General features: G+C 40.9%; 2 protein-coding genes across 2 annotated transcripts; both read left to right on the forward strand.

Annotated features, from left to right (window-relative positions):
• The first annotated feature begins 529 nt into the window (after positions 1-529).
• Positions 530-2,781, forward strand: snapc5 (small nuclear RNA activating complex, polypeptide 5). Its single transcript, XM_083654559.1, has 4 exons — positions 530-663; positions 1,028-1,155; positions 1,255-1,335; positions 2,140-2,781. Exons 2-4 carry the CDS (start codon positions 1,066-1,068, stop codon positions 2,323-2,325), a joined length of 357 nt encoding a protein of 118 aa, XP_083510685.1. The 5' UTR covers positions 530-663; positions 1,028-1,065; the 3' UTR covers positions 2,326-2,781.
• A 1,766-nt stretch (positions 2,782-4,547) lies between these two features.
• lctlb (lactase-like b) lies at positions 4,548-10,954 on the forward strand (the record flags this gene model as incomplete). Its single annotated transcript, XM_083654426.1, has 14 exons — positions 4,548-4,674; positions 5,094-5,254; positions 5,399-5,486; positions 5,587-5,696; positions 5,816-5,944; positions 6,101-6,196; positions 6,302-6,356; positions 6,468-6,633; positions 7,921-8,197; positions 8,347-8,473; positions 8,654-8,853; positions 9,200-9,263; positions 9,887-9,931; positions 10,812-10,954. The coding sequence occupies 14 exons, from the start codon at positions 4,548-4,550 to the stop codon at positions 10,925-10,927; spliced, it is 1,761 nt and encodes a 586-aa protein (XP_083510552.1). The 3' UTR covers positions 10,928-10,954.
• Positions 10,955-11,698: the final 744 nt, after the last annotated feature.

Raw genomic sequence — 11,698 nt, forward strand, 5'->3', positions numbered from 1 at the left:
AATCTGGGAATCTGGGAAATCCCTGGTAATGCCACAAGATGTCGCCAACAGACCCGCGTGAATAGGTGGGGAATGCTGCCTTCAGTGCTCATCATAGCCTCCTACTTTTGAAACTCAAAGCCCAAACGGGTTTTGGTCGGAAATAACGACAAATATATTTATATATTAAGTATTTTGGTGGTGATGAATGGCACAGAACTAGTTTGTGTTGCAGTGACAGAGTGACGAAGTGGAGATATTTGCACACGCAGTCACGCACACCTGACCTGTAAAAACACATCTCTCCCTAATTAACTTTACCAGCCAAAACGTGCTGTAAACATTACTTTTACCACACTGTTGTCATTCGTTGTTGAGCTCCGATGCTCTCACTCAGTCCCTAAACGTCAGGGAAATGTCAACATTCCTCCCAATCACGTTTTTGGCACCGTTCATGCCGTAGTAGCGATATTTCCGAGAGCACCTGAAGGCAGCATTAGGCCGGATATGACATATGACTTCGGGGCCACGTGAATGAATGAAGCTTGCAGCAAAACATTGGCTACTACAACAAGTCAACACAACAGCTTTTGATGAAAACAATACTCTGAAATACCCAGTCAGGAATTGAACGCAATATTGTGTATTATCAACCTCGACATTGCTATGGAGCTGTAGGCAGAGGTAGCAAGTTCAAACTCTTCATGTTTGTTTGTTTTGCATGGCTGAGAATTACGTTAGCTTAGCTTGGACATACCGCTATTTATCAAGCCGCTTTTCATCAACAGCTAGCTAGCATTCTGCACACATCTAAATTACGCTAACTACGTAACGTTAAGTTACCATCTTCATTACATTAGGGCTGAGTTGGTTAGAGTGTGTAACGTTACCGTCCTGATGGTTAAATACAAACGTTTTTTGGTAGATGTGCTACAAATGCAAAGCTAACCATAAACTGCATTTTAGCAAATGTAGCTGTAGTGGCTGGCTGGCTAGTCAATGAGCTGAACTTTACCCGATTTCTGAAATTTGTTGGTTTCACATTCAGTATCGAGGAATGGTCTGACTGCAACGATACCAGTAAACATGCACAGTCGTCTGCAGGAGTTGAAGAAGGAAGAGGAGACTCTCCTCAAAATCAAAGTCATGTTACAGGACCAGTTGAATAGGTTGAAGGTGAGTGAGAGGGTTCAGAACTTTAGTTTCTTGGAGTTGGTATTTCTACTGTACGTTACCTCTGTCTTTATATGATGTGGTTGGCCCTCTGTGTTTCAGTTTGAAGAAGGGGCCTTGAAATCAATCATAAATGCTCAGTTAGATGAAGGAGCCTCTCAACCTGCATCCCCAGAAACTAAGGTAAATTGACACTTGATATTAGTGATACAGTAGGTGATAGCACTGTTTCAGAGCATCAGAAAGAGAGCATAACTGTCGAAGACAGTGTTGCTAAGTCCTCAATTATCAGTTAAAACAATGGTTAAAACCTGCTTTTTTAATCTAGGGTCATAATGAGTCATGTTGCATGTTAAATAGCTGTTGTATGTTTATCAATTCATGCTGTACACCTGTGGGGTGTTTTTCCACATCATATATCAGCTGCCTGTGATGCTCTTCTTTGCTCTGAAAGTTAGGAGTAATACACAAGGACAATTAAATCAATTAAAAAATACAAATAATGTGCAGCCTCTTCATGTTCTTTTGACTCTGAAACATGCATACACTTTCTATTAGATTTGCCTGTGCCATTCAAAGATGGTGACTTATTGAATGACAAAGTGTATGTTGCCTACCATACTGGTTGTGTTTAGCCTTTCAGCCCTTTGCTGACCTTGAGAAAGTTTTCACGTTTATCTTCTGTAATCCCGCTCTAATGGCTAGTGCACTATGCAGCAGCAAGGCTATATATTAACCACATTTTAAACATCTCTATATGTGTTACCGAATGGTTTTAGACTTAACACTGATTACCTTTAAGGCCTATATATGCACCACTTCTTATAATGCATATAATTACAGACAGGCATGCTTTTATGTTTTATTTAAAAAAAAATCTTGTTTGAATTCATGTCCCACATTCTTATTGTTTGCCTTGTTTATTATTTTTTGTTGGTAACACTTGAAAATGCCTTCTATGTTTATGATTTATTCATATTATTACAGGTTATTGTCAACCTTGACGATGAGGGTGAGATCAATCAAACCAAACTGCTATTGAGTGCCCCCGTAGATTATGATATGGAAGAGGAGATAGAAGAGGAGGAGGAGGAGGAAGATGATGAAGAAGAGGATGACAACAATCTTGAACTAGTGCTTGAGGGGGATGAGGACGACGAGGATGATTACTGAGATTCTTAGCTGCCTCGGTATTCTGGTGGGCTTTAATATTTGCACCACCTAAGAAGAACCATGCATAACTGGACAGTTCTTTATTTTTTTGACTTATTTTGTATCACTTAAGACATTTAATTTATTTGTACTGAGCGAATAGCAATTCAATGTGATGATGAAGTGTGGATGGTAACAGTCACCATGTGATGAAGTGTGGTAACAGTGTTCTCTCCTTTGCCTAGTTCAAGGCATGTCATTAGGATTGCATACCATATTAGAATTTATGTGTCCATTTTCCTGATGAATGTCTCACTGGAATGCAGTAAGACAGTGTTATTAGGTGCTTGTAGCTTACTGGTGATATTGTACATCTGGAATTTAAGAGGCTGAGCAGAAATTCAAAGGAGTGAGATGTGTCTCTTAGCATGAACATGTATGGCTGGGCCATATAAGAGGGCAGTGAATCTGCATTATGTAATTAGGGATAATTGTAAGCACAAAATAAAATGTTTTGCATATGGATCACATGACTGATTTTTACAATATACATCTCCAGTCAGTCCAATATGCTGATCTAGTCATTGTTGTAAACCATACTTACCAGATGTAAAGAATGTACGGTATACTTCATGGGGTAGTGAGGACTGATTTTTCTGTTCTCTTTCCTTCTCAAACGGAATCAAGGTTATACTTGTGTCACATTCTTGGCCTGGCCTGACCTACATCCACTTTTGCAAATGGGTTATGCAGTGCAAACACTTTCCATCAGCGAACCATTCAGCATTTTCTAAACAGCTAAAACAATGCAGCGAGCCTGACAATACAGACCTGCTTTCACATGGAGCGCAGGGACAGCTCTGGAGAAGGGTGGTGCTACAGCAGATAACGTACAATAGGGATTGCACCAGCTTTCTACCTGGCCCACTGATCCAGGAGAGCTTACATTCACACAGGGACTTGGGTGCAGTACATACTTCTGCTAATGAATACTTCATAAGGTACACAGGTAACTACATCTACTCTTCAAATCAGATTTTGTGGTGTGATAGGGATGCATTTTGTGGTAGCATTTCCCCCTCCCATTTTGGTTGTGTGTGTGCATAGTTAAAATGGCATGTGTTGTAATTCTACTGTAGTTCGCAAATAAGTGCTTTCAAATTGTTCTACTTTGTAATTACTGAAAGCGGAAAAGCCATGTCGTCTCTACAGTACATGATTGCTTCTAGGGTGGCAAGATTGCAATTCAATAAGTTATTTCCATGAGAAGTACTGAGCGAATAATGCCAAATCCATAGGAGCTAGTCAAGGGAGAAAAAATATAAAGAAGAAGAGAATAAAAAGTACATACAGTATGACAGGAAATGTGTATTGCAATTCAGATTTTGAATGGCATGCACATGGACAAAGGGTTTCAGGTTACAACTCTGAGAATGGATCAGAGCTCTGATGAATAATTGCACCTTTATGTGCAGTACTTGTGTCTTTTACTTGTACTTGTGTCTTATTTTAGGTCAGACTGATTAAATGATTTTTAGAATAACATAAAATAAATATAATGCTAATCTCAATTTGAAATATAAATTGAATTTGGACACCTGTAATGGCAAAAGAAATAGTTGCACAGTGAAATATGATGCCTCTATTCATTTTCCAAGACTTGTGAGCACTCAAAACCAAGACACAGTATATTTGACCTTGACAATGCCTTATTTTATCCCTCTGTTGTGGTATCATATTGTACTGTAAACATATCAGCCTCTCTCACATTCACTTTGCTTACAGAGGTGAAACTATAGTTTGTGAGGGATCAGTCTGCCTCAGCACAATGAGCTCACACTCCATTGAGTCTGAATAGGGCCATTTGGCTCTGCATAGGGACACAGGACCCCCCCCCCCCCCGCCCCCACCCCCTATAGTCCATTGCAGTCGATGCTTCTAGACTGATGACAATTTGTTGTAATCATATTGGTCTGTAGGCTACACTGTTTCTAATCTTAAGACTGTTTTCAAATGAGAGATTTGCATGCATGTGTCGTGTGTGTGTGTGTGTGTGTATGAGTATGAATGTATGCAGATTTTGGACATATTGATGTTTTGGCTCCATACCAAGCTTGGTACACTACAGTGGTGTGGTGTCCCTGAGATTGCAGTGATGCTGAATGGTACTTGTGTATGTGCAGAGGTCAGCGAGCGACTGGAGTAGAACGAGACAGTGACTGTGCTGCAGGCTTGTGAATACCATGCTGCCCCGCTGTGCAGTCAGGGTGTGCCATGTGCTTGTGTTGGTGCTGTGTCTGTCTGCGGCTGAGGACTTCGACTGGACAAAGAACGACCGCGGCTCCTTCTATTATGGCACTTTTCCAGCTGGTATGAGCACTCAGCAAGTCCTGTGCATATAAGTTGCTCTTGCATTTACCCAGGACAGTGGTTCTCAAAGTGGGGTCCGGGGGACCCCCCGCGGTCCTTGAGGGAGTTCCACGGGGTCCCCAGCAAAAACATTTATTTTCATTATAATTCCATCCATAAGTAACACTACTATTTTGGTCATGTGTGTCATACACTTTCTGTAACAAAAGTTTGACATCTAAAAGATCTAAAAGCAAAAATCGTATCAAATGGGGGACCCTCCCTGGGACAAAATCTTATCAAATAGGCATCCGTGGTCTAATTTGTGTCCGTTTAGGGGTCCTTGACATGAAAAAGTTTGAGAACCACTGGACTAGGATACATACATTGCCTCCTATGTCATCTAACTCTGAGTTGGTTGGTTGTTGGAACATTATTAGGATTTTCGTGGGGTGCCGGCAGTTCAGCCTATCAAACAGAAGGAGCCTGGGACAAAGATGGAAAAGGACTGAGCATCTGGGATGTGTTCACCCACAAGAAAGGCAAAATCCTACGTAATGACACTGGGGATTCCTCTTGTGAGGGCTACTACAAAATCAAGGTGTGGTGATCAGGAGAAAAACCTAGCACAGAAACACTGCCCATTAACTGTGTGTTTGTTTGTTTGTTTGAGAGAGAGACAGTGCAAAGCAAGGAAGCCAAAGCCAATATAATGATATCAGTCCTCTCTGTTTATGTTGCACAGGATGACGTCTCTTTGATCAAGGAGCTGAAGCTGACCCACTACCGTTTCTCCATCTCCTGGCCCAGACTCATTCCCACTGGCATTAAGTGTGAGTGATTGATGTAGGAACTGAGCAGCCACTATACGATTCATTCAATATACTGATGGCTGATGCTGAGGAGAACTCTGTGCTTTAAACCCCTTTGCAGCTGACCATATCAATGAAAAAGGAATCCAGTACTATAATGATCTGATTGACAATCTGCTGGAGAACAAGATCACTCCCATTGTCACTCTGTATCACTGGGATCTTCCACAGGTTGGTACACAAAAATAGTGATCATCACCAACCTCCGTCTCAATACTTTTCTTTTAAGCACTATATTGATGAATCAGTTCTGCTTCACCGGGTGGATCTTTCGCTTTCTGCTTTTCTAGGTCTTACAAGAGAAATATGGTGGATGGCAGAATATTAGCATGGTCAATCATTTCAATGAATTTGCAAACCTGTGCTTTGAAAGATTTGGCAACCGAGTGAAGTACTGGATCACCTTCAACAACCCATGGGTAGGTTCACAATAAATCTGGTTTGCAGTAATGTTTTCACATGCACTCACACCTTGCAACAAGATGTTTTTCAGTAGTAGTTTGGATTAACATAACTACCCTGTTGTAGTTGTAAGTAGCCTATTGTAATCAAATTGATATTCTACTCAACCACAGTCTGTAGCAGTTGAAGGTTATGAGACTGGTGAGCACGCCCCTGGAATGAAGCTAAGAGGAACTGGAGCGTACCGGGCCGCCCATCATATCATCAAGGTACGAGACTGGCTGCAATTCTATCAAAGTGTCATTTATCAATTAATGATGACTTTAAACTGAAATGGAAATATTCATAACACAGAGCAACTTTTGTTTTCTCAGGCGCATGCTAAAGTTTGGCACACATATGACACACAGTGGAGGGCGAAACAAAAAGGTAAACAAGGACAAAGCCATTCGAGTAATAGATATTTAGTCTTAATTTAATATATACTGTACCTCTCAACAGTATAGTCTGTGCACTTAGAGCTGCTGTCCATGTCTGCAGGGCTGATTGGCATCTCTCTGTCTGGGGACTGGGGAGAGCCAGTGGACATTAGCAACCAGAAGGACATCGAAGCAGCTGAGAGATACGTCCAGTTCTACCTAGGCTGGTTTGCCACACCCATCTTTCATGGAGACTATCCTCAAGTGATGAAAGACTTCATCGGCAAGTTACATTGTGCACAATTCATCAAAGACTGTGTAAATAGAAAGTGCTATTAGTCATTGGGAAAGTCAGTATTTTGATTCCAATGAGTGTAGTCTAGTTTATTTATATATAGTCCTGGAACCACCAGGAAAGTCCTGGAAGCCACCTGGACATTCCTGGAAATTACCTCCCCAGGTCAGATTGGGCTGAAAAATTGGGTAACGCTTTAGAATACAGCCCACAAATTCCCCTTTAAGTACAGGGTAACAAGATCTGTACTTACAGGGTACGTACGGGGTACTTACAGGGTAAGTATGTGGTACTTACAGGGTAAGTACACTGCTTTAGAATATGGATAGATAGAATTGACACTGCTTTAGAATACGGCCCGTGCCCCTGTAGTTACACTGTAGTTACTATGTAAGAACAGTGCAATTGACTCTGCTTTAGAATACAGCCTGTGCCCCTGTAGTTACTACCTAACTACGAGCAGTTCTTAAGCAGTGTCAATTCCCCTTACATAGTAACTACAGTACAGGTCTGGTACCCTGTACTTACCCTATAAGTGCAGATTTGGTACCCTGTACTTATAGGGTAAATTCACATCTTGTACCCCGTACTTACCATGTAAGTACCCCGTACTTACCCTATAAGTACCCCATACTTACCCTGTAAGTACCCCGTACTTACCCCATAAGTACCCCGTACTTACAGTACCTTGTAAGTACCCCGTACTTACCTTGTAAGTACCACGTACGTACCCTGTAAGTACCCTGTAAGTACCCCGTACTTACCCTGTAAGTACCCCATACTTACCCTGTAAGTGCAGATCTTGTTACCCTGTACTTAGGGTAATCTGCGGGCTGTATTCTAAAGCGTTACCAAAAATTGCATGGCAGATGGTTATGATCTGGGGAAGGTCAGGCATGGGAACAACCTGAAAAGTCCTGGAAACCACCTCCCCAGGTTGGCATGGCAATATTGGCATGACGGTGTTATGATCCATGGTAGGTCTTGGGCAGGTTGTAAAGTCTTGGAAACCATCTGGAAAGTTCTGTAAACCACCAATATTTCTGGCCAAGCAAAAGACAGTATTGCGAATGCCAATTTAATCCGGGCAACGCCAGGTACATTGCTAGTATACTATAGCCTACTACTACATCATACATTCTCCATATACATAATTTGACTGTGTCATGTACATACTACACATATAGGCTACAACACATTCAGGCCTATGGGAAATTTAGAGTCTTCAATATTCACCTGACCTGAAACCTGATTGTGTTCCTTCCATGTGTCCAGGAAGAAAGAGCGGCCAGCAGGGTCTTGGGACGTCCCGCCTCCCCACGTTCTCCTCCCAAGAGAAGAGCTACATCAAGGGAACCTGTGACTTCCTGGGCGTCGGCCATTTCACCACCCGTTACATCACCCAGAAGAACAACCCGTCAGGCCGCAGTGGCAGCAGCAGCTACTTCACTGACCGCGACCTGGCCGAGCTAGTCGACCCCCGCTGGCCGGACCCAGGCTCAGAGTGGCTCTACTCCGTGCCTTGGGGTTTCAGGCGCCTGCTCAATTTTGTCAAGGTGAATCGTGCACCCCATGGTGTGTAGTGAACGATGCACAGCAGGTTACAATTTGTGCTGAACTGAAATTAGTGTAACACATTGCCCCTCTAGTCATTGATTTAATATAAAACCAACTTGCATCATACTGTGATTTGTTCCCCATTTAGACTCAGTATGGGAATCCAATGATCTATGTGACAGAGAACGGCGTGTCTGAGAAGATGCAATGCACAGAGCTGTGTGATGACTGGAGAATAAAGTACTATAAAGACTACATCAATGAAATGCTAAAAGGTGAGTGAGCACTAATATTAACATAGTCTATAGATACCAAGATTACACTATGCAAAAAATAAATACATAAATACATAAATAAAATAAAAAAATAAACGTTGGCTTTTATGTTTCATTTTTATCTGGTAATCAAGAACAAAATAGTTATCAATCTTTTTTCCCCTCTGTGGTGTCACTCAGCTATCAAAGATGGTGTCAATGTGAGAGGGTACACTGCATGGTCCCTGCTGGACAAGTTTGAGTGGGATGAAGGTTACTCTGAGAGGTTTGGCTTGTACTATGTGGACTTCAGGAACAAAAACAAGCCCCGCTATCCCAAGTCTTCTGTTCAGTACTACAAACGCATCATCAGCTCCAATGGATTCCCCAATCAGAGAGAGGTGAGAGGACACACACACACACACACACACACACACACAGTTAATAGCTTTTTATATAGTTGACAGATACACAAAATTTCTTTCTTTGAAGTTATGATCTTTGGATTAACCAGTAAATAATCTGATGATCAGAATCAGAATAATTTATTTTATTGGCCAAGTACATTTTCACATACAGGGAAATGAGGGAATTTAGCTTTAGTTGTTGCTTGTGTACATTGTTCAAAGACAGGACCGAATAAAATTATCTAAAACCAATAACAACAGTATCGACACAATATAAACATCATGCCCTTAAGTAAATCACAAGGCTACTGATGAGTGTTTGCACCAAACATCTCCACAGGTTGAGAACTGGAGGAGGAAGGCCACTGAGACCTGCTCTTCCAGCAACCAGCTCCTAGCTGCAGGTCAGTCCACCTATAACATCCCTTACCTTGTTTAAGGTGAATAACTAGCTGGGGTAAACAAATAACGATTCTGACCTAAATATCAAACATTGTATGTAAAGGAAAAACATATTTGACTTAAATAGGTGTTCCTGTTCTTTCAGCACCTCCGAATGCACATAAACAAATGATTGGTTAATTAGGAAAGGTGGAAATAGAAAGACTAGCTACCAAAAGTCTCTAACAGGATTTTTCTTTGTTTGCCCCTCCAGCTAGAAGAAAGTCCAAGGAACATGCAGAAATGGCAAAGGTTTGGCCAGTGCATGATGAAGTGTAGAACTTAAGGGGTACATAATACTTATCACAAGATATACATCTTTATTTTATTGATGTATCGTCTTTTTTTGTTGCTGTGTGGCTTTGAGTCTGACGTGATTTGAGCATTTTTAACACTAACTTGAACTTAACTGACTTTGTGCCTCCCAAACATTAGCTTGTACTTCTTGCATACAAATGCAAATGCTGTTTTCCTTCTTTAAATTGTAATACTGTCTATGTGAACGTTGTGCCCAATACTTTCATGCAGTTCTCAAAGGGTTAATGTGCCTTCATCCAACTCTGAGTCATTTCTCCTTCTTTATTAGAGGAACAGCGGAGTACTGCTGCCAATATTCTAAGACTTATACATGGTAAGGACACTCATGCTCATTAAATCAGATCATTGAATCAGATCAAAGAATACTTGGAAAATGATTAAGCCAGGGGTTTCCCAACCATTTTTTGGCTTGTGACCACATTAAAATTCCAACATCGGTAATATCAGTGAACAGTATGCTGACTTTTTATTCAGAATTCTGACTTTAATGTGAGAATTCTGACTTTTCCCCTCAGAATTCTGACATTAAAATCTGAATGCTGCTGACTTTTTTCTCAATTTCTGACTTTAATCTGAGAATTCTGACTTTTTCTCCCCCAAAATTCTGACAGTAAACTCAGAATTCTGACTTCTTTTTCAGAATTCTGACTTTATTCTCAGAATCCTACTAAAAAAAATAAGAAATTAGTCCTAATCCTCTTTGGTAGTTTTAAATTGTGTGTGGTTGGGGGGGGGGGGGGTAGTTCCAGGCAACCCCACTTATGGTCACGACCTCAAGGTTGGGAACCACTGGATTAACCCTTTGAGTGCTGTGCTTGAGCATCAGTGTGCTCTAGGGCAGAGGTTCTCAAATGTTTTTCAGCCGAGGACCCCTTACAAGATAGAAAATCTACTGGGGACCCCCTCATTCTGATTTTGGGCTAAGGTTAATTGTTTCCACGGTAACGTGCTTGACTTTTAAATTGATGTTTGTTAGATTAGAATGTAATCCATGAACCATTTTAGATTTAAAGCATGACATATTTTTGTTGAACTATGAAGCTTTTGCAAAAAAAAATATATAGTTTTATTTTTGTTTTCCTGAAAACTTTTCACGGACCCCTGGGAGTCCCCGGACCCCCATTTGAGAACCACTGCTCTAGGCTATGCAATTGTGCAAGTGAGTTGTTAATGTGTGTCTGTGTGCTTTGCAGACCCTTTGACCAGCCACATGGAGATGGTAACTGAGATTGTTGTTCCCACTGTGTGCACACTCTCTATTTTGCTCAGTGCCATCTTCCTTATGTTCCTGCTGCGGAGGCGGAATTAGAATACAACTCTCAAAGTGTGCATGTTTACAATCACAAACAGAAAACACATACTCATATTGTACGTGCATCATTTCTTTAATGTATCATGTGTGAACATACATATTTTAGTTATATTTTAGAACTGATATACTGAACTATACTTGAACTGATTATTGAATGAATTTATTAATTTTGATGTGCATACAATGTTTGCTGCAGAATGACAGATTGATTTAGCGTGTAATTAACTTTAATATCAAACACTCACACAATGGAGATAAAACTGAAACACTCACACAATGGGGATACAACTGCCACATGTTGGATTTTCTTATTAAAATATCGCTGTGAATTATCACAAAGGATCTGCTTTGTGTTTACTTTGGTCAAATGTGGGAGCTCAGGTTTAATTAGCCACAAGCTAGTTTGTACAGAAAGAAAAGAAAACAACATTCAGGAGTGATTATGAAGGTGCAATTAGAAAGGGTCACAGAACAGCAACAAAAGTGATTCACACTTCACTTTTAAAAACACATTAATTAGTGATAAGAATATCAAATATGAAACTAGAACGACCGCAACGTGGACTTATGCCTCCGCCATTAGTTCATTCTGGAGTCCAAATGGCCATTTGAGGCAAATTGGAAGAAATTCCATCAAGGCGCTCCTGTGATGTTGCGTTACAGAGCTTGGAAATTGGGTGTGTGAGAGGTCACAGTGACCTTGAACTTTGACCACCAAAATGTAATCAGTTCATCCTTGAGTCCAAGTCGATGTTTGAGACAAGTTTG

This window comes from Poromitra crassiceps (genome assembly GCF_964638095.1).
Source record: "Poromitra crassiceps genome assembly, chromosome: 18".
Lineage (NCBI taxonomy): Eukaryota > Metazoa > Chordata > Actinopteri > Beryciformes > Melamphaidae > Poromitra > Poromitra crassiceps.

Bases quoted from the DNA above. Each gene is read 5' to 3' on its own strand.
- snapc5 (XM_083654559.1), top strand. From the start codon at position 1,066: ATGCACAGTCGTCTGCAGGAGTTGAAGAAGGAAGAGGAGACTCTCCTC. The intron at 1,156-1,254 runs GTGAGTGAGAGG...TCTGTGTTTCAG, and splicing joins ACCAGTTGAATAGGTTGAAG to TTTGAAGAAGGGGCCTTGAA. The intron at 1,336-2,139 runs GTAAATTGACAC...ATATTATTACAG, and splicing joins CTGCATCCCCAGAAACTAAG to GTTATTGTCAACCTTGACGA.